A 23,857-nucleotide genomic window follows, 5' to 3' on the forward strand; every position below is an offset into this window, starting at 1 on the left:
CAGGCCATCGGAGACCCCTGGGTGGTCAGGGTGAGTACAGGGGGCTCCCTGGCCCTCCCCCTGAATGTGGGCACCTTAGCACTGCCCATCTGGCACCTTAGCACTGCCACCCTGGAGCAAGCCAGCAGGACACTGTCTGGGTGCCAGGGTGGCAGTGCAAGAGTGCCCAAGTGCCAGGGTGGCCCTGCCAAGGGCAAGTAGGCAAGGACGGCTATGCCCATAAAATGTGAGTAGAGGGGGTTTTGAAGGGCTAAGAGTGCAGGATTGGTACTTGGGGGGCTTCTGGGAGGATAGGTGGGGGTCCTGGAAGGAAGGGGGTGCTGTCGGTGGATTTGAGGGGCCTGAAGAGAGGGGACCCCCAGGGACCCCATAACGGGGTGTCCTCACTTTGGGGGATGTGGGGTAGTGTCCATGTGTGTGGGGGGTGACATTACCCATGGATGGGTGGAGTATAGAGGACCTACAAGCAGGGCACCCTTTCAAAATGGCAGCCCGATTTCAGAGTTCAGCTCCCCAGTGCTAAAAGAAATTCTAAGTGTGGGCTAAAATGGTGCGAATCTCCCCAGGGCCCAAAAAAGTGACAAAGTATCTAATAGTGGTGGCGAAGACGCACGCCACAAATTAACTTAGAAATTTTTTAGGAGAATCACGCCCTAAATCCTAGAACCACAGTGATGGTAAGTACCAACAGTCCTGGGGAGGAGAGGGTAGGGGATGTCCTGGGGGATCGTGAAGGGAGGGAGATCTCACTGTCGAGTGGTAGGCCGGGGGGTACATGTGGAGAGAGGGGAGAAGAGTAAAGTTTTGGCCCTAATTTTCTCCATTACTTTTTTATTAGAAAACGCTGATTTTTTATTTGCTACCTTTCAACCTGTGACAATTTATCTGAAACCTAAGGATCAAAACTAATGGATCCTCTATTTCTGCAACAACCTCTTTTAAAACCAAGGATGCCCGTTTTCAGACCTCTACTTCATTCCATTATTTTCTGTCGTAATCTCTCTTTTTGATACTAATTCCCATTCTCGCAGGAATCGTTGTTTCTCTTTATTCCTGGAGTATTTTTGTGTCTTCTCCCGTGAGGACAGATGTAAAATATTTGTTTAAATCAATGCCTTTTCCTTTCTCTTCATTATAAATTTACATTCACTACCCCCAATGGGACTGCATTTACTTTTACTAAGCTATTCCAGTTTACATAGGTATAGAAATGCTTCTGATCTTGTCACAACCCCCTGGGCCAGTGCGCAATCAATTCCAGCCCCACTTGACCCAGAGTTGCAACACAATTGAAATTAAGAATTAATTCTTAGAAAATACCCAAAGACTTTGGTCTCTGGCTGCCCAATAACTACAGTCACAGTCACCAGGTTTGTAAATTTAAACAGAATTAATTTTTATTAGTAACTGTAATTAAATATACAGAAATTACAACAGGTTAACTATGATCTAATACCTAATCCCCCCTTTTTAACTTGCTCCACCCTCTACACGTACACAAGACAGGTCAAACACAGAAGGGTGTGAAGCAAAGTAAAAAGGATAAAAGTCTATGCTTCAGATGGACATCTTCAAGCACACCTTCCCTCAGTCTCGGCCTTCAGTTGGAGGTTTTTGCTATTAGTCTGTAACGGGTTTCATTGTAGATTCGTCAAGGTTCAGAAAACAGCAGTAGGCAACATTTCTGGAGAAAGAAAGAGAGAGATACAGCAGCTCACAGCTTCTTCTCTCGGCATCCAGGACCCGACTGTCCCTTCCTGGGTTCTCTGAACACCATCCCACACGGGTTGGACCCTGTCGCCGGGCAGAATACAGCTTTTGGCCAATTCATTGGCCACCAGCCAACGAATCAAATCAAATCCCTCCGATCTGCATTATTATCTACATCCGGATGGTCTACACCTGGGCAGGACTGGAACCAATGTCCTAGGGGGTGCTTTTGCTAACACTGTTGGGGAGCTTTTAAACTAATGTGACAGGGGGATGGGAACCAGATTAGGAAGCTAGAGGTCAGTAAAGAAGCAGCAACTAAAGCCAGTAAGGTACGAGACAATAAACTCAATGTGACTATGGGGAAGAGTAGACAGGGAATAGATGACGAACGCAAAGGGACAGGTGGTCTGAGGTGCATTTGTTTTAATGCGAGAAGTGTAGCAGGTAACGCAGATGAACTTAGGGCTTGGATCAGTACCTGGGAATATGATGTTATTGGTATTACTGAGACTTGGTTGAGGGAAGGGCAGGACTGGCAACTGAAATCCTAGGGTATAGATGCTTCAGGAGGGATAGAGAGGGAGGTAGAAGGGGTGGAGGAGTTGCATTACTTGTCAGAGATGATATCACAGCTGTGATTAAGGAGGGCACGATGGAGGATTCAAGCACTGAGGCAATATGGGTGGAGCTGAGAAATAGGAAGGGTGCAGTAACATTGTTGGGTCTTTACTACAGACCTCCCAAAAGCGAGCATGAAGTAGAGGTACAAATATACAGACAGATTATAGAAAAATGTAGGAGCAATAGGGTGGTTGTGATGGGAGATTTTAACTTCCCCAACATTGAATGGGATTCGTGTAGTGTTGGAGGCGTAGATGGAGCAGAGTTTGAAAAGAGCATCCAGGAGAGTTTTTTAGAGCAGTATGTAAATAGTCCAACTCGGGAAGGGGCCATACTGGACCTGGTATTGGGGAATGATCCTGGCCAGGTGGTTGATGATTCAGTCGGTGATTACTTTGGGAATAGCGATCACAATTCCATAAGTTTTAGAATACTCATGGACAAGGACAAGAGTGGTCCGAAAGGAAGAGTATTAAATTGGGGAAAGGCAGAGTATAACAAAATTCGGCAGGAGCTAGGGAATGTGGATTGGGAGCAGCTGTTTAAGAGTAAATCCACATTTGAAATGTGGGAGTCTTTTAAGGAAAGGTTGATTAGAGTGCAGGACAGACATGTTCCTGTGAAAATGAAAGATAGAAATGGCAAGATTAGGGAACCATGGATGACGGATGAAATTGTGAGACTAGCTAAGATGAAAAAGGAAGCATACATAGGATCGAGGCAACTCAAAACTGATGAAGCTTTGGAGGAATATCGGGAAAGTATGACAAATCTCAAACGCGCAATAAAGAGGGCTAAAAGGGGTCATGAAATATCTTTGGCTAACAGGGTTAAGGAAAATCCCAAAGCCTTTTATTCATGTGTAAGGAGCAAGAGGGTAACTAGAGAAAGGATTGGCCCACTCAAAGAGAAAAGAGGGAATTTATGCATGGACTCAGAGGAAATGGGTGAGATTCTTAATGAGTACTTTGCATCGGTATTCACAAAGGAGAGAGACAAGATGGATGTTGAGGCTGGGATGGATGTTTAAATACTCTAGGTCAAGTTGTCATACGGAAGGGGGAAGTTCTGGGTATTCTAAAAGACATTAAGGTGGACAAGTCCCCAGGACCAGATGGGATCTATCCCAGATTACTGAGGGAAGCGAGGGTTGAAATAGCTGGGGCCTTAACAGACATCTTTGCAGCATCCTTGAGCACGGGTGAGGTCCCGGAGGACTGGAGAATTACTAATGTTGTCCCTTTGTTTAAGAAGGGTAGCAGGGATAATCCAGGGAATTATAGACCTGTGAGCTTGACGTCAGTGGTAGGCAAACTGTTGGAGAAGATACTGAGGGATAGGATCTATTCACATCTGGAAGAAAATAGACTTATCAGTGATAGGCAGCATGGTTTTGTGCAGGGAAGGTCATGTCTTACAAACCTAATAGAATTCTTTGAGGAAGTGACAAAGTTAATTGATGAGGGAAGGGCTGTAGATGTCATATACATGGGGCGCAATTCTCTGCACTCACGACGGTGCGGAGAATAGCGGGGTTCGTAAATTTTTACGGCCACGCTAGTCTGACGCCCTCCCGCTATTCTCCCCCCCCCCCCCCCCCACGCCCGACTCCCGACACGAATCGCTGCCGCCGTTTTTTACGGCCAGCAGCGATTCTCAGCTGGCCGATGGGCCGAAGTCCAAGCTCTTTATGGCTGTTTTTACGAACGGCAAACACACCTGGTCTGGCCGTTCGTAAAAACGGGCGTAAAGTCCCGATTTTGAAAACCATGGGCCCGCGATCGGTAGGCACCGATCGTGGGCAGCGGGTCCGATTCCCGCGCACTCTTTGTCCTTCCGCCGCCCTGCTGTATCAATTCGCGCGGCGGCTGAGGGGCATCCCGGCCCGCGCATGCGCGGGTTTCGCGCAAATGCGCGATGACGTCATCCGCGCATGCGCGGGTTGGAGTCTTCCAAGCCGCACATGCGCGGCTGACGTCATGCGACGCGTCAGCCGTCGCAAACTCTGGCAAGCGGGCTTAACGAAATTCGGTAAGCCCGCGATGCCGGAGATCACGGCCGCGGCATGCTAGCCCCGACCGGGGACCAGAATCGGTTCCCGGTCGGGAGGGGGGGGGGGAGGCTGGCGTCAAACCCGCCCGCTTTTGACGCCAGCCTTACGATTTCTCCCTGTTTGGGAGAATCGCGCCCATGGACTTTAGTAAGGCGTTTGATAAGATTTCCCATGGCAGGTTGATGGAAAAAGTGAAGTTGTATGGGGTTCAGGGTGTACTAGCTAGATGGATAAAGAACTGTCTGGACAACAGGAGACAGAGAGTAGTGGTGGAAGGGAGTGTCTCAAAATGGAGAAGGGTGACTAGTGGTCTTCCACAGGGATCCGTGCTCGGACCACTACTGTTTGTGATCCACATAAATTACCTGGAGGAAGGTACAGGTGGTCTGATTAGCAAGTTTGCAGATGATACTAAGATTGGTGGAGTTGCAGATAGCGAGGAGGACTGTCAGAGAATGCAACAAAATATAGATAGATTGGAGAGTTGGGCAGAGAGATGGCAGATGGCGTTCAATCCAGGCAAATGCAAGGTGATGCATTTTGGAAGATCAAATTCAAGAGCGGACTATATGGTCAATGGAAGGGTCTTGGGGAAAATTGATGTACAGAGAGATCTGAGAGTTCAGGTCTATTTTACCCTGAAGGTGGCAATGCAGGTTGATAGAGTGGTCAAGAAGGCATACAGCATGCTTGCCTTCATCGGACGGGGTATTGAGGACAAGAGTTGGCAGGTCATGTTACAGTTGTATAGGACTTTGGTTCGGCCATATTTGGAATACTGCGTGCAGTTCTGGTCGCTACATTACCAGAAGGATGTGGATGCTTTGGAGAGGGTGCAGAGGAGGTTCACCAGGATGTTGCCTGGTATGGAGGGTGCTAGCTATGAAGAAAGTTTGAGTAGATTAGGATTGTTTTCGTTGGAAAGACGGAGGTTGAGGGGGGACCTGATTGAGGTTTACAAAATTATGAGAGGTATGGACAGGGTGGATAGCAACAAGCTTTTCCCAAGAATGGGGGTGTCAGTTACAAGGGGTCACGATTTCAAAGTGAGAGGGGGAAAGTTTAAGGGAAATGTGCGTGGAAAGTTTTTTACGTAGAGGGTGGTGGGTGCCTGGAATGCTTTACCAGCGGAGGTGGTAGAGGCGGGCACTATACCATCATTTAAGAGGCATCTAGACAGGTATATGAATGGGCAGGGAACAGAGGGAAGTAGATCCTTGGAAAATAGGAGACCGGTTTAGATAAAGGATCTGGATCGGCGCAGGCTGGGAGGGCCGAAGGGCCTGTTCCTGTGCTGTAAATTTCTTTGTTCTTTGATCTCTTGGTGCCAGAAATTCTGAGTTCTGCTGCTCGAAAGCTAAATCTCCCAATAGCACAGTGTACTGTTTTGCAACTTTTGAGTTCCTCCTTTCCTCTGCTCGATTTAAAGGTAGATGTCCATTAAATATCTATGGTTCATAATGATGACGACAAAGTAAAATAAATGGGATCTAAGAGAATCAACAGGAAGGGCCCTTTAAATCTGTCTCTTGTTAGTCTAATATATTCTCTTTTATCAATTTCTTAGTCATCGTCTGAATTATAAAATCCTTTGAATTTTCAGGCTCAATACTCCTTTTGGCGATCTAATATAATTAAGACCTCTTGTTAGCTTTTTCTGAGTTTTTCACGCTTTCAAGGAATGTAGATTTGTTGCATATTACGCATTAATTTTTTAAATGTGAGCCATTGCTTGTCCACCATTTTATCTTTTTTATGTCGTTTTCCAATCTACTTCAACTAACTCTGCCCCAGGCCGAGATGCCAGACAATTTTAGGGCTGGAGTATGTTATAGAGGGCAAAGCCACGGAGGAAATTACACATGATGAGAATTTAAGAAGTAATTTCTGTCAGCTTTTTGCAATTATGCACCTTTCCCCAAGGATACCTTGTTCATTCCCACAGTCCATCCACCAACTTCCATGTGAACTTTTTTAAAGATACTGAGATTCAATGGGTGCTGCAGCTTTGGATTTTATGCTTGTAATGCATTTAAACCAAGAATCTTGCAAAGCTTTGTTGCATACAAGGTCAGTTGAACAATAATTACAAAAACCTACATTTAAATAGTGTCTGCAATGCAGAAAAACAAACCCAAGATCAAAGAAACAGGTGGCTGTGAGATGTTTCTAAGCCTGGGGATTGTGGAGAATTTTACTCACGATTTCTTCAACTACAAACTATTGTTGCAGAGATTTCCAACTCCCACCCCTCTCCATTCTGTTTCCTGTTTCGGTCCGGGTCAGGTTAATGGCAGATTTTTGGTCCCATCCCATGCACACGTTGAGGGCATCTGAAAGGTTGCTTATGAGTATACACACGTATGCAATTACAGTAGAGAAACACTAAAGTGGCACTAACCTAATTCCACCAACCACAGGCAACCTCTGTTGTTTTTATTTTAATATTTGTATTCAAGGCATTTTCATTTTCCATACAAAACATAAAATACAACCATCTATATTCAATTATCATATAACAAAAGCTCCCCATTGTCTTAAGCACCCACATGCCCCATTTTATATCTATAAAATGTAACCATAATAATCACAACACAAAACAAAAAACTAAATCTAACACGCACATCTTTCGTGGCTTGTGGGAGGGAACCGGAGCAACCGGAGGAAACCCACACAGACACGGGGAGAACATGCAGACTCCATGCAGACAGTGACCCAAGCTGGGAATCGAACCTGGAACCCAGGCACTGTGAAGCAGCAAAGAAGGAGATGGAGAACAACCTCCACCTCAATAGGAACCCATCCTCTGACCCTCTAATGGCAAACTTTATCTTCTCCGGATGCCAGAATTCAACCAAGTCACCAAATCACTCACCCACTCTACTGTCTTTGACAGCATTGCAGCCCGCCACCCTAGCAAGATCTGCCTCCGGACCATCAAAAAAGGAAAGGCCAACACATCAACCTCTCTCCCCACCTGCACTCCCAGATTGCCCATAACCCCGAATATCGCCACCCACCAGCTTGGAGTCATCCCAACATCTTTGACATGGTCCCTGGGAAGGACTCCCAAAACTCCCCCAATTTCAGGCAGGACCAAAACATGTGAATGTGGTTTGTTGACCCTCCCCTTAGACACCGCCTATATCTATGCTCCACCTCCAAAAATACCTACTCATACATGACTTCATCAGGTGCGCTCCATGCACACCTTAAATTAAACTTAATCTCGCCTAATAGGAAGGCAAATTCATCCTCTGCAAGGCCTCACTCCAACCCCCCCTCCCCCACTAAATACCCCACCCGCCTCTCCCCACCTCTTCCTTCCACTTCCTCCTCTTCTACCGAGGTCCTCTCCCTCTTCATTAAATGCCCATACAGATCAGAAATTCTACCCTCCCGTATCTCACCCTCGGACACAATCCTTTCAAGCAACGAGAGGTTGGCAACCACAGAAATGCACCCAGCTCCTTCCTAGCAAAAGCCCTAACCTGTACAAAACGATACCCATTCCCCCTTGGCAACTGAAACTTCTCCTCCAACACTCCTAACTCTGTAAATCTGCTTTTCAAGATTAAGTCCCCAAACCCCTCTATCCCTCCTGCTACCACACCCTGTAAGTTTTATCCAACCTGCTGGGATAAATCTGATTGCCACAGATCGGTGCCCACAATAATAATAATAATCTTTAACACCACAATGAAGTTACTATGAAAATCCCCTAGTCGCCACACTCCGGCGCCTGTTCGAGTACACTGAGGGAGAATTTAGAATGTCCAATTCACCTAACAGCACGTCTTTTGGGGAGAAAACCGGAGCACTCGGAGGAAACCCACGCAGACACGGGGAGAATGTACAGACTCCGCACAGACAGTGACCCAAGCCGGAATTGAACCTGGGACCCTGCTGCTGTGAAGCAACAGTGCTAACCACTGTGCCCTCAAAGACATGTCTGCCTGATGCTGCCTGATCTGATTCCAGACCTGTAACGAGGCTATTACTCCCAGATTCATGGAATACTTAGCCAGCGAGAATGGAATGGGTGGCATCACAAGTGCCCTCAGACATGTCCTCCAACACGACAACTCCTCCGTCCACCCCAACATCGACCCTCCGCCATAACCTACTTTTCGGCATTTGCTGTCCAGTAATACTTCGGCAAATTCAGCAGAGCCAAGCACCCCCCCCCCCCCCCCCCCCCCCACCAGCCTATCCCACTGCAAAACTACCTTATGAATCTCCGGTGCCTTCCCTGCCCTGATAAAGCCTGAGGTCATCCTATTTACCCTCCAAAAAAACGACTTGGGCACATAAATTGGGAGATTCTGATATACAAACAAAATATTCGGGAGAACCGTCATCTTCATGGTCTGGACCCACTCCACCAATGATAACGGGAGAACATCCCACCTCTTGAAATCCTCCTTCACCCATCCCATCCACCAAATTAGCCAAATTCAATTCACGTAGCTGAACCCAACTCTGTGCCACATATATTTCCAAATAACGAAAGCTGGACCTGTCCAGCTGAAATGGTAACTTCTCCAATCCTCTCCCCTGTACCTGAGCATTGACCGGCAAAACCTTGCTCTTTCCCATATTGAGCTTATACCCCAAAAATGACCAAACTTTGTCAGAATCCTCATAATCCTATCTATGCTAGCAATTGGATTCATGACATAGAACAGGAGGTCATCTGCATAAAGGGAAGCTTGATGTTCCACCGCCCCCTCTCTCTATCCCTCCACTCTGTTGAAGCTCTAAGCACCATCGCTAGTGGCTCAGTCACCAATAGAAAAAGAAATGGAGACAGTGGACATCCCGCCTCGTTCCCCGATACAGCCAAAAATACCCCAAGCTTATAGTATTTATAGGTACACTTGCCGTAGGGACCCTGTGCAACACCTTAATCCAACAGAAAAATCCTAGCCACAAATCAAACTGCACCCAATATTTAAAAATCGTACTCCCATTCAACCCATTCATAAAATTCACAGTGCCGAAGGAGGCCATTCAGCCCATCGAGTCTGCAGTGGCCTTTACAAAGAGCACCCTACTCAAGCCCATTGGACAACTACCCTATCCCCATAACCCAGTAATCCCCACTTAACCCTTTTGGACACGAAGGGCAACCTGCACATCTTTGGACTGTGGGAGGAAACCGGAGGAAACCCATGCAGACACGTGGAGAACGTGCAGACTCCGCACAGACAGTGACCCAAGCCGGGAATCGAACCTGGGACCCTGGAGCTGTGAAGCGACTGTGCTAACCACTTTGCTATCATGCTGAGTCAAATGTCTTCTCCGCGTCCATGGATGTTATCACCTCGATTTCCTGAGATGTCGAGGCGTGATCACCACATTGGACAACCTCCTAATGTTTGACAATAACTGTCGCTCCTTCCCGAACCCTGTTTAGCCCTTGGCCAATGCCCCCGTACATAATCCTCCAGGCCCATCGGCAACATTTACCTAGCAACGTTGTGTCCACATTCAGAGGTGATATCCATCTATCTGAGCTGAAGTCCTCCAGATCCTTATCTTTCTTTAAAACAAGCAAAATCGATGCTTGTGCCAGAGTGGGCAGAAGCTTCCCTTAACTAATGAGTCATTAAACATTTTCACAAGGAGTGGCCTGAACTCTGCAGTAAACGTTTTGTAGAATTCTGCTGGGAATCCATCCGGAGCCTTCCCAGACCTGCATTGACCCAATGCACCTCATCACTTCCTCCAACCCAAATGGGCACCAGACCCCTGGACTTCCCCTTCTCCACCACCGGGAGATCCAAGCTACCCAAAATCTCGTTCACGTCCGAGTCCCTTCCGGGGGTTCCGACCTGTCCAGCCCCCAGCAGAAGGCTTCAAAAACTTGGTTCATCCTCCCTGGCTCGGTGACTACCCTGCCCCAGAGTCCTGAACCTGCCTCATCTCCATCCCCGCCACTTGCCGCCTGTGGTGAATTATACTGTATTGTAATTCACACTGTATTGCATTGCATTGTATTATGTCCTTGTGGGCTCTGTATGTGAGCCGTTGCGCGGCTCTGCCGATAGGGGGAGATGAGGAGCTTGTACAGGGCTCCACCCTTGGCTCCGCCCATGGCCCCTCCCACTGCCTGAAGTATAAAGTGCTGCAGCCGTAAGCCTGCTCTCAGTTCCTCTGGTCGCAGGCAGGCTCAGTTGTAAGACTATTAAAACCACAGTTTACTTCCAATCGTGTCTCTAGTGAATTGATGGTCACATCACCGCCTCAACTGGTGTGCCAATAGCCGACTGCCTTCTCCCCATGCTCATAAAACTCCCCCCTAACCGGTGTAACTGCCTCCCCTGGTGACATAAGATCAAATTCCATCTGGAGCTTCTTTCTCTCTTTCAACAACCCATCTCCAAGGGCTGCCGAGTACTTCCAATCCACTGCTAAAATGGCAACCCACCGTATTCCTATGTGCCTCAATCGAGATTAGTTCCCCTCTGATTACCACCTTCAAAGCCTCCTCACTTTTGTTAAACTTGACAGAGGTGCCTATAGCCACCCCGACTCTTTCACATAGCTACTTATCTGCCAACAGTCCGACATCCAACTTCCACTGCAGCTGCTGGCAGTCCCCTTTTTCCACGCACAAGTCCACGAGATGCGGCGCATGAACCGAAACAAAGATCGCCGAATACTCCAAGCTAACCACACCCGCCAACAGTGTCTTGCCCAGAACAAAAAAGTCGATACGGGAGTACACCCGATGCACGTGTGAAAAGAAAGAGAATTCCTGTGCACCTCGGGTGCCCAAGCCACCACAGATCAGTACAACCCCCCCCATCTGCTCCATGAACACCAGCAAGGCCTTTCCCACCCCCGACATTGAGAAAGCCACCGTCCTACTCATCAATACCACTGCTCTCCTTGCCTTGATTTCCAACCTTAAACAAAACACTTGTCCCACACACCCTTTCCTCAGCTTCGTTTGATCTTTAACCCTCAGCTGAGTCTCGTGCATAAAAACCATGTCTGCCTTCAAACTTTTTAAATGGGCGAGTACCTGAGACCCACCTCCTGGGCCTTCACAAAATGACCGCTGACATCCCCTCCCCCCAACCAACTACTCCATAAAGAAACTTTCCACGTCAGCAACCCCCCTGCCCTCCATCCCATCCCCTCTCCCAGCCCAAAAAAAGAAAAATTCACCGCCCCAGGCTCGCTGTCCCAACCTAAGCAAAGAACAAAAAAACCAAAAAGAGCAGGAAAAACATCCCCTCCCTAAACAGCCAGCAACCCACTTCCGTTAACTAGAATTTCTGCTAGCCAGGTGACCCTAACTCTAGGCTCAGAGCACACTTCCCTTATTACCAAAAAAACCCTTGTGCCCCGTGCTTCTCACCATATCCCACACATGCCAAAGCCCCCATACATATACCCCAAACGCAGGGCAGCAAACATCACAAAGTTTATTGTTACACAGTAATACTCGAGAACATGTAATACCTCACCTCCCCCAGTTCCACAGTTTGGCCCTGCAGGTGAACCCACCCAAAATCCCAAATCTTCAAATGTCCCCCAGTTCGTTCCTGAAAACGTTACTTGCCTCCTTCGGCATTTCGAAGTAGTGTTTCTTTCCCCCATTCATGACCCACAAGCGAGCTGGACGTATCGTCCCGAACTATAACTTGCCCCTGAAGAGAGCAGTCTTGCCTTGTTAAACCCAGCCCTTTTCTTGGCTAGGTCCGGGCCCAAGTCTGGGTAGATGCAGACTGTATGTCTTTCCCAGGTACATTCTCCTGTGCCCACATCAAAACCCTTTCCTTGTCCAAATACCGATGTAGCCGTACGATGATTGCATATGGCAACTCACGAGCTCTCGGCCTCCTCCCCATCGATTGATGGGCCCAATCAACCTCTGGAGAGTGGTCAAAGACTCCCACCAACTTTCCAAGCAGCTTCGCCGCATATTCTGTGGCATTCGTGCCCTCAATTCCTTCCGCCAGCCCCACAATCCTCAAATTCTGCCTACTTGAGTGATTTTCCAGGTCATCAACCTTCTCCTTTAACTTCTTCCACCCTTCCACCATCATCAGCATTTCTGCCTCAAAAGACGCAATCTGATCTTCATGATCAGCCACCGTTTCCTCCACCTTCTGGAGCGTCACGTTTTGTGCCTCCAACCTCTGTGCCATTCTCTCCAGGGCAGCTTGAATTGGCTCTGCCACTCTTGCCAACTCCTCTGAGGCTGCCAGCCTATGCTTCTTGAATTTGGCAAAGAGAAATTGGATTAACTGCTCCGTCCACCAATGTGTGGCAACGACTCGATAGCTGCCATTTTTGCCTCTGCTGTTCCACACGTGTACTCCTGGTCCGAAGAATGCCCCTTGTTTGACATATTCCTTGTTTAACATACTCCTTGTTTAACATACTCCTTGTTTGACATACTCCCTGTTTGACATACTCCTTGTTTGACATACTCCTTGTTTGACATACTCCTTGTTTGATAACTCCTTGACATCATCCACCAAAGAACAATATATTGTTCTGTATTGGAAGTACTTTCTTCACGTGCAACACCCCCTTAAAATGGTCAGAAAGAGCTAAATTGTCTGTGCCCAGGCAGGAGCCACCTTATGTGTGGCCACTCATTCCGTGGCTTCCCCGGAAGTCCTCCACAGGCAGCCGCTGTTGATAACAAACTGGCTGCCGTCAAGGCTGCATTCACTACAGGATAGCTGGAACATGTAATTTTGACATCACAGCAAAGCAGCAATGAAATAAATCCATAAGGTTTTCCATATTTTCCCAAGGACTAGAGTGAAATCAATGGCCTACATGTTCTGTTGCCCTTGAACTACCTCAACAGGAAGGGCTTCCACCCTCCAACTGCACAAACTGTATATGGCAATATGCAGAGGATCATACATATCCACATTCAATATGCTGCAAGTTATTACAAGGCGTTCATCCTTTGAAATGCCTTGGGAATCAGCCCAGGAGCATGCTCGGACTTTGGAGCTTTTTTAAGCAACAGCAATGACTATCTACTGCCATTAATGTAAAATAAAACCCCTAAATTCTTTAAAAATAAAAATACTTAACATTACAAACATTGGCCCCGTAATATGACAGACACTGGAGGCAGCGAATGTAAGGGGTGACTGACAGATCAAACGGAAGGGCTTTGAAGATGGAATAAATCCATCAAATCCCTAAAGTGCAGAAGGAGGCAATTGGGTCCATCAAGTCTGGACTGACCCTCCAAAAGGACACTTTACCTTGGCCTATCCCCATAACCCCGCGCATTGATCATGACCAATTCACCTCGGGGGCAGTACGGTGGAGCAGTAGTGAGCACTGCTGCCTCACGGCGCCAAGGACCCGGGTTCGATCCTGGCCCCAGGTCACTGTCCATGTGGAGTTTGCACATTTCTCCATGTGTCTGTGTGGGTCTCACCCCCGCAACCCAAAGATCTGCAGGGTAGGTAGATTGGCCACCTTAAAATTTCCCCTTAATTGGAAATAAAAAGAATTGGGTACTCCAAATTTAAAAAGAGAAAAGAAAATAACCAATTCACCTAACCTGCAGCAACTTTCACTTCTTTGGACTGTGGAAGGAAACTGGAGCAGCCGGAAGAAACCCACAGAGACACAGAGAGAACGTACAAACTCCACACCATCACCCAAGGCCGGAATCGAACCTGGGTCTCTGCAGCTGTGAGGCAGCAGTGCTAACCAGCCTGCCACTCCAACGAAAATAGGAAAGGTTTATGGATGGAAACAAATTAAATAAAATTTCCTGTTCTCCTTGATACTTATGAAGAAGTGAACATCCTAAATACAAATGTTTCCAATTGTTTATTTTTTTAATGCAGTCTCGAGTTGGCAGACAATGCGATTTGGAAGCACAAGTAGAACCCCAGTATCAGTTTCAAGGTGTGTTCTGGCTGCCTGTGCTTCCAATTATGGTTCCAATAACGGCTTAGATTGCTCCCGGGTAAATGACAAAATGCTGACCCCGCATGCAGACAGTTGGCAAAGAAAAACAATCGGCCCTCAGGATTGATCCTAAATTTGAGCAGGTAGGCATCTTATTCCATTGCTAAAGCAGCTGTAGTTGATTCATTTTCTGACTGAGCCAGAGGTCAAAGTGAAATACCTCACAGAAGTCAAGCAGAGCATTTTAATTTAAAACATTGGGTCTGTGCTTAATTTTGGAAAGCATTGGGCAGCAACTGAAGTGTTTTGCTGTCAAAAGAGGGTCGACTGGAAAAATAGACCTCCCACTCAGCCAATGACAAGTATTTGAGAGCTCAAACTCTCTCTGAAGCAAAATATCCCCAGGGCTGACAGATTTCATTTTTAACGTTCCCTACTGCTCATGGAAGGTTTCAAACATGTAAATAACAGGGATCTTGAACTTAGCCACAGTTCTGAGGAGACAGAGGGACTTGACAATTTAAACTGTATTGTGTGTACTTTGGTTGTGAAATAATTCACATTTGGGGGTGGGGGGGAACTAAAATTGGTAGCACAAACTTGACACTTAAAAGGAAAACAAAAGAAAAAATGCTGGAAAATCTCAGCAGGTCTGGCAGCATCTGTAGGGAGAGAAAAGAGCTAACGTTTCGAGTCCGACGACTGTTTTTCAGAGCTTTGACCAAGAGTCATCGGACTCAAAACGTTAGCTCTTTTCTCTCCCTACAGATGCTGCCAGACCTGCTGAGATTTTCCAGCATTTTCTCTTTTGTTTCAGATTCCAGCATCCGCAGTAATTAGCTTTTATTACTTAAAAGGAAAATGTCATCTGTGAGTGTGATCATTCTAACTTGTTATAATCACATCATTCAACACACTCCTCTTCCTAAGTCCCCATTCTGGCCTGCAACATGTTGTATTTAGCACTAGGATGGCATGGTGGCACAGTGGTTAACACTGCTGCCCCATGGCACTGAGGATCCGTGTTCGATCCCGGCTCCGGGTCACTGTCCGTGTGGAGTTTGCACATTCTCCCCATGTCTGCGTGAGTTTTACCCCCACATCCCAAAAATGTGCAGGGTAGGTGGATTGGCCACGCTAAATTGTCCCTTAATTGGATAAAAATCATTAATTGGGTACTCTAAAAACTTTTTAAAATATTTTATCCAGCACACTAATGCAAAGTGATTACAACCCATCACTGCGCCACCGTGCCGCCCCCTAGGTGAATTTTATACTCCACTTATTTTGTTGGGGTAATCAAATGGCAACAGAACCTTAAGTGACAATTCTCTATGTCTGTGCTCAAACAGTGAGTCTCCTCACAGCAGAGCACAGCCCTTGCATACCTAACATCAATGAGCATAGGTTTCACATAGAAACATAGAAAATAGGAGCTGGAGGAGGTCATTCGACCCTTCAAGCCTGTTCCGCCATTCATTATGAACATGGCTGATCATCCAACTAGATAGTCCGTTCTGACCTCTTTCTCTCCCCCCACCCCCCTCCCCCGGTCCTCATATCCTTTGATCTCTTGCATCCCAAGATCTATATCTATCTCCTTCTTGAAAACATACAATGGTTTGGCCTCAACTACTTGTTGTGGTAGAGAATGCCATTGGGGGAACACTCTCTGGGTGAAGGAATTTCTCTTCATCTCAGTCCTAAATGGTTTACCCTGTAACCTCAGACTGTGACCCCAGTTCTGTCTGGACTTGCCCGCCTTCAGGAACATTCTTCATGCATCGACCCTGTCTAATCCTGTTAGAATTTTATAGGTTTCAATGAGATCCTCCCCTTATTCTTCTGAACTCCAGTGAATATAATCCCAACCGACTTAATCTCCCCTCATACGTCAGTCCCACCATCCCAGGAATTAGTCTGGTAAACCTTTATTGCACTCCCTCTATTGCAGGACCATCTTTCCTCAGATAAGGGGACCAAAACTGCACACAAAGTTCCAAGTGTGGTCTTACCAAGGCCCTGTATAATTGTATCAAGACATCCCTGCTGCTGTATTTGAATGCTCTTGCTATGAAGGCCAACATACAATTTGCTTTCTTTACCACCTGCTGCACCTGCATGCTTACTTTCAACAACTGGTGTACGAAGACACCCAGGTCTCATTGCACAACCCCCTCTCTCAGTCTATAGTCATCCGGATAATCTGCCTTCCTGTTTTTGCTACCAAAGTGGATGGCCTCACATTTATCCACGTTATACTGAATCTGCCATGCATTTTCCCACTCACTCAGCTGTCCAAATCAAACTGAAGGATCTCTGCATCCTCCTCACAGCTCACCCTTCCACCCAGCTTTGTGTCATCTACAAATTTGGAGATATTGCCTTTAGTTCCCTCATCTAAAATATTAATATATATTGTGAATAGCTGGGTTCCCAACCCCGATTCCTGCAGTGCCCCCACTGCCTGCCATTCGGAAAAAGACCCATTTATTCCTACTCTTTGTTTCCTGTCTGCCAACCAGTTATCCAAATCAATATCCAACCCCAATCCTATGCGCTTTAATTTTACATGTAATTTCTTATGTGGGACTTTGTCGAAAACCTTCTCAAAGTCCAAATAAGCCTCTTCTACTGGCTCTCCCTCATCAACCCTACTAGTTACTTCCTCAAAGAACTCCAGTAGATTAGTCAAGCATGATTTCCATTTCGTAAATCCATGCTGACTCTGTCCAATTCAGCCACTGTTTTCCAAGTGCTCTACCATTAAATCTTTTATAATGGGCTCTAGAATTTCCTCCACTTCTGATGTCAGGCTGACTGGTCTATAATTCCTTGTTTTTGCTCTTCCTCTCTTTTTACATAGTGCGGTAACATTAGCTACCTTCCAATCTGTAGAATCCTGGAAGATGACCACCAATACATCCACTATTTCAAAGGCCACTTCCTTAAGTATTCTGGGATGTAGATTATCAGACTCTTGGGATTTATCGGCCTTCAATCACATCAATTTCCCCAACACCATTTCCTACTGATACTGGTTTCTTTCTGTTCTTTCCTCCCACTAAACCATGTGTTCACCAACATTTCTGGTATGTTATTTGTGTCCTTTGTGAAGACAGAACCGAAGTATGTATTTAGTTGGTCAACTATTTCTTTGTTCCCCATTATAAATTCCCCTGTTACTGCCTCACAGCACCAGGGACCTGTTCAATTCCAGCCTTGGGTGACTTTGTGTGGAGTTTGCAAGTTCTCAATGTGTCTGCATGGGTTTCCTCCAGGTGCTCCGGTTTCCTTCCACAGTTCAAAGATGTGCAGTTTAGGTGGATTAGCCACAGTCACTCTCCTTGATGAAGAATTCTACCATATTCTGGTCACTTATCCCCACAACTATATTGTAAATTATTCCTTTCTCATTCTACAATAGCAAGTCTAGAATGGCCTATTCTCTAGTTGGTTCCTCAATATATTGGTCCAGAAAACCACCCCATATACACTCCCAGGAATTCCTCCTCTAGGGTATTGTGACTAATTACATTTGCCCAGTGTATTAAAGTCACCCATAATTACAGATGTTCCTTTCTTATTTGCGTCTCTAATTTCCTGTTTAATGCCATTCCCAACATCATCACTATAGTTTGGGGGTCTATATACAACCCACACTAATGTTTATTTGCCACTTGGTGTTAACCAGCTCTGCCCATACAGATTCCACATTGTTGGAGCTAATATCCTTCCTCACTATTATGTTCATTTCCTCTTTAACCAGCAATGCAGTTCCATCGCTTTTTTCTTTTTGTCTATCCTTCCTAAATACTGAATACCCCAAGTTGTTCAGATCCTTGCAGCCATGTCTCCGTAATCCCAACTCTTATCATAACTGTTAGATCTATTTGCATGATTAATTCATCCGCTTTATTGTGAATGCTCCATATGTTACGGCACAAAGCCTTAAGTTTTGTTTTTTTAACATTACTTGTCCCATTCCCACTATTTATCGCTTAGGGCCCTATTTGATTCTGGCACTTGAATTTCTCTGCCTATCGTTTTTCTTATTCCACTTACTGTCTTTTGTTTTTGTCCTTGATCCCCCTCCCCTGACTCCTTGTACAGGTTCCACCCCCCTGCCATTTTAGTTTAAGCCTTCCCTAACCACTCCAGCAAATACTCCCCCGAGGACATCAGTCCCGGTCCTGCCCAGGTGTAACCCATCCAGTTTGCAGTGGTCCCACCTCCCCAGAACCAGTCCCAATTTTCCAGGAATCTGAAACCCTCCCCCTCACACTATCTTTTCAGCCATATATTCATCCGATACATCCTGCTATTTCTGTTCTGAAAAGTACGTGGGATTGATACTAATCTTGAGGTCCAACTTTGTAAGTTATTTCCTAACTACCTAAATTCTGCTTTTAGGATCTCATTTCTTTTTTTGTTACTTGTGTCGTTTGTACCAATGTGGACCATGGCCACTGGCTGTTCACCCTCCTCCTCCAGAATATCCTGTCACCGCTCCAAGACATCCTTGAATCTAGCACCAGAGAGTCTCGTTTGCAGCCACAGAAACGCCTATCTTTCCCCTTATAATTGAATCCCCTGCAACTATTGCATTCCCACACTTTTTGCTCCTCCCCTGTGCAGCAATGCCAACTGTGGTGCAACAAATTTGCCTGTTGTTGCTTTCCCCTGAGAGGCCATTCCCCTTAACAGTACCCAAAGCGTTTTGCAGGGAATGGCCACAGGCGATTCCTGAACTGCCTACCTGGTCCTCCTCCTCTGTCAGATGATCACCCATTCCCTCCCTGCCTGTGGAGTATGAGCCTGCTCTGTGGCCATCTCTATATATGCTATCCACAATACTCTCCACCTCGCGTATACTCTATAGTGTCCGCAGACGCGAATGCGCTACAGTGTCCCCAGCTCGGAAACCCAGGCTTCCAAGGAACTGAAGCTGGAGATACTTCCTGCACACATGCTGGCCCCGGATGCTGGAAATGTTCCCTGCTTCTCACATAGAGGCGACCTTGCCATTCAATCCTGGATTGTGAGCACATGTTCTTATACCCATGCCACAAAATCAAGTTGTACAGTGCCACCGTGTTTTGGACTGAACGACTTCATGATCTTGCATTCAGAGTAATCGGATTTTGGCATCTGTCAATATGTTTTTTGTTTTTGTTTTATTCATTTGCGGAATGCGGTATCGCTGGTCAGGCCAGCAGTTATTGCCCATCCCTAGTTGCCCTTCAGAAGGTGATGGTGACTTGCCTTCTTGAACCGTTGCAGTCGCTGAAGTATAGGGAAATCCACAGTTCTGTTAGGAAGGAATTTCCAGGACTTTACCCCAGCAACAGTGAAGGAACGACAATATAATTCCAAGTCAGGGTGGTGCGTGACTTGGAGGGGAACCTCCAGGTGGTGGGGTTCCCAGGTAAACATGGTTTGACACCAACTGTGCCATTTCTGGTCTCAATGCTCTGGCTAATGCCCTCTTTTAGCCCTGCACAGCTGAACATGTGTTCAGCAGCAGGAATGACACTCACCCGTGCAATTTAAAAGGGTTGTCAATAACATTCCGGTTAGTTGCTGATTGATTTCTACTGACTTATGCTCAATTTGTAGAAGTGATCAGTGGATTCTGCTGCTATTTAAAGCCGCTGAAGCCTGTAGGAAGTGGTTTAGCATGTGAAGATGGCATTAGTTCTGACCTCAGGGGTTCTGCAAGGACCTCTTGCTTTAAATCATGGGTGCGATAGTTTCTATTCTCCTTCACCTGCAGCACGAAAGGGAGATTGAGCAGAGGTAACACCGAGGCGGATGAGCTGATCAAAAGAGGGAGAAAAGAGAGAAAGGATCTCAACAGAAGGTCTAATGCAGGTAGGGCATATACAGTGAATGGTAAAACCTTCAAGAGTATTGAAAGTCGGTGAGATCTAGGTGTACAGGTCCACAGGTCACTGAAAGGGGCAACACAGGTGGAGAAGGTAGTCAAGAAGGCATACGGCATGCTTGCCTTCATTGGCCGGGGCATTGAGTATAAGAATGGGCAAGTCATGTTGCAGCTGTATAGAACCTTAGTTAGGCCACACTTGGAGTATAGTGTTCAATTCTGCTCGCCACACTACCAGAAGGATGTGGAGGCTTTAGAGAGGGTGCAGAAGAGATTTACCAGGATGTTGCCTGGTATGTAGGGCATTAGCTATGAGGAGCGGTTGAATAAACTCGGTTTGTTCTCACTGGAACGACGGAGGTTGAGGGGTGACCTGATAGAGGTCTACAAAATATGAGGGGCATAGACAGAGTGGATAGTCAGAGGCTTTTCCCCAGGGTAGAGGGGTCAATTACTAGGGGGCATAGGTTTAAGGTGCGAGGGGCAAGGTTTAGCGGAGATGTATGAGGCAAGTTTTTTTACACAGAGGGTAGTGGGTGCCTGGAACTCGCTGCCGGAGGAGGTGGTGGAAGCAGGGACGATAGTGACATTTAAGGGGCATCTGGACAAATATATGAATCGGATGGGAATAGAGGGATATGGACCCAGGAAGTGTAGAAGATTTTAGTTTAGACGGGCAGCATGGTTGTCACGGGCTTGGAGGGCCGAAGGGCCAATTCCGGTGCTGTACTTTTCTTCGTTCTTTTTTGTTTTGTTTATATCCACCAGGGTTCACGGGGGAGCATTTCTCCCCTCTCTGCCTCAGTGAGGAACAGTGTATGTTACCTCTCCACTCCACTGAAAAGATACTTCCTGTATTTGCTACCTCAGAGCAGGGGTGAGAATGACCTTGTCAGTAGCAGTTATGTTGACCATTGCCATGATTTTGCCTTAGCATCTGGCTCCTTCCAGGCTGCAATAGGTGATGTTTTCAACATTTCATAGTACGCTATCCACTATTGCATGAGAAAGTCATTGAGGCTCTGATACAAAGAGAGCCTAATATATTTTGTTCTCTCTTGCCAGAGAGAAGCAGCTGGAATGAGCATGCGACTTCACCGGCGTAGCAAACTTCCAAGTGGTGCGAGGCGCCATTGACTGCACACACATTGTTTTGCAGTTACCACATATAAATTCAGAGATTTGATGCAATTGGAAGGGGTTTTGCTTGTGTTGGACCATTCTCAGCACATCATGCAGGTCGTTGCCCAGTATCCTTGCAGCAGTCATGATGATTCATTCTACAGGATTGAGCTGTACCATGAGCGCCATGAACAAGAGTAGCTCCTGGCCGATGTTGTGTTTGGTCCATTGTACTTTTAAGATGAACCCAAACACTTTGATCTGTCCTATCAAGATCCTTTTATGGATGGAAATCTGATACAGTTATCATGGAGTCTTGCTACTCCTCTGGAACTTACAACTTCTGCTGACCTGTTACATGTACATCTTATTACCCTCTATCTCGTGTTCTTCTCGAGATGGCCAGATGAGCCTCTCTTTATATACAGGTCCCCGGTTGCATGGTGTGTGTGTACCACCACCTGCAGGTTGGAGGTCTCACACTATCCAACTATGATATGGCCCATAGGTATATCACCACAGCCAACAAGGGTTATCTGCTGATTGCCTAGCTCAAGACTCTGATGTACGTACAAAAACAACATTTTTAAAAAGCAGCATAGTAACATTCAGTATATGATTATTAAAAGTTCAAGTGGATCCATGTATAATAATATATCATAAAAAACTGAAAAGCTGTGTTTTAAGATAACTTGTAAATGTGTTATTACTTCAAGTACCTAAATAGGTTTCAGCTACATTCCCTGTGTTTCCCAGTGACAGAAGCCCTCATCAACCAGCTTCCTAGCCAAGGATGGCTGTGCATGACCACTACTGCACATTTGCCACCTCTAACAATGGCAACTGTTATTCCCAGGAGATGCCCCAAAACTGCTGCCCAGCTGAGTGCAAATGTGGCAGTGGTAATTTCTCAATTGCATTTTGCGGCCTACGCAAGGTTTTGGTTTTTTTTAGTAATTATGTCTCTTAAGGAAATGTGACTAAGTAGGTCCTTCTAATTTCAAATTGCAAGATCGCGTTGTATATTTTCCCTTCAAATGAGTATATAGAGAATTGGTGAAATTTCTAAACTGGCTTATGTTAACATGAAAGCGATTGCTTAAGATCATTTGAGAATGGCATCTGGCTGTCTGCATCAAAGCAGGCCAGATGTTTGATCTATTAATTGATTGATGAGGTTCTATGTTTGTATTACAGGACACCTTATTTCAGAATTAGCAATTCCTGTACATTGCAATCACTGGGTTTGAAGTTTATTCACACAGTATACTTATGTCTTTGTTCTGATTATGATGGGCAGGTTTATTGCTGCAAGCTCCTAGGCCTGGGAATAAAGCTTTTACTATATTTTCAGTTCAGTTCTCCCGGTTCACACAGGCCAACTATATTTCCATGTTCAAATAGAACACTGAATGCAAATCACTTACATTTGTGAGACAGCTGACAGCTTCGGATCTCAAGGATGTCTAGTTTCAAAGAAGCATTAATACCTGTACTAAAATTAACTGCGGATGGGGGGGGGGGGGGGGGGGGGGGGGGAAGATTGTCAACGTTGAGTTAACTTCAGCAACTCTGTGAAGTTTTTCTTAAAGTGAAGACCCTTCAACTGCTTTCGTAAAACTAATTACTGAGTCGTAGAATATACAGTGCAGAAGGAGGCCATTTGGCCCATTGAGTCTGCACCGGCTCTTAAGAAAGAGCACCACACTTCAGCTCACGCCCACACGTAACTCTACCTAACCTTTTGATACTAAGGGCAATTTAGCATGGCCAATCCACCTAACCTGCACATCTTTGGACTGTGGGAGGAAACCGGAACACCCGGAGGAAACCCACGCACACACTGGGAGAACGTGCAGACTCCGCACAGACAGTGATCCAAGCCGGGAATCGAACCTGGGATCCTGGGCTGTGAAGCAACTGTGCTAACCACTGTGCTACCATGCTGCCCTACTTTTTTTTAAAAATAATTTTTATTCAAGTTTTTTAATAACAATAACAAATGTTCTCCCCGCAATTTAAAACAAACAAGGTGTGTTTCCACGCCAAAACAAAACAAGAAAAGAACTCTTCCCCCCCCCCCCACCAGAATAAATAAGGGCAAATTTCATCCTCTCCAACTTGATGAACCCGGCCATGTCGTTGACCCAGGTCTCCGAACTCGGGGGCCGCGTATCCCTCCACTGTAACAGAATCCTGCGCTGGGCTATTAGAGACGCAAAGGCCAGAATGCCGGCCTCTCTCGCCTCCTGCACTCCCGGCTCCGTAGCTACCCCAAAAATCGGGAAGCCCCCAGCCTGGCCTGTCCCTAGACCCAACCACCTCCGACAAAATCCCCGCCACCCCCTTCCAAAACCCTTCCAAAGCCGGACATGACCAAAACATATGGGTGTGGTTTGCCGGGCCTCCCGAACACCTCCCGCACCTATCTTCCCCTCCGAAAAACCGGCTCATCCTTGCTCCCGTCATGTGAGCCCTGTGCAGCACCTTCAGCTGAATTAGGCTGAGCCGTGCTCAAGAGGAGGAAGAATTCACCCTCTCCAGGGCGT

General features: G+C 46.4%; 1 protein-coding gene across 5 annotated transcripts in view; it reads left to right on the forward strand.

Annotated features, from left to right (window-relative positions):
• The window catches only part of sh3gl3a (SH3-domain GRB2-like 3a), a 183,296-nt gene that overhangs the window by 82,671 nt on the left and 76,768 nt on the right, over window positions 1-23,857 (forward strand). The window contains exon 1 of one of the 5 annotated variants that reach the window (XM_038813563.1): window positions 20,103-20,173. The exons of the other annotated variants lie outside the window; for them this stretch is intronic. Coding sequence (XP_038669491.1) covers window positions 20,168-20,173 — 6 coding nt within the window. The 5' untranslated portion in view covers window positions 20,103-20,167. Of the gene's footprint in view, window positions 1-20,102; window positions 20,174-23,857 lie in introns of those variants that run through there. 5 annotated transcript variants of the gene reach the window in all.

This window comes from Scyliorhinus canicula, chromosome 12, assembly GCF_902713615.1.
Source record: "Scyliorhinus canicula chromosome 12, sScyCan1.1, whole genome shotgun sequence".
Classification (NCBI taxonomy): domain Eukaryota; kingdom Metazoa; phylum Chordata; class Chondrichthyes; order Carcharhiniformes; family Scyliorhinidae; genus Scyliorhinus; species Scyliorhinus canicula.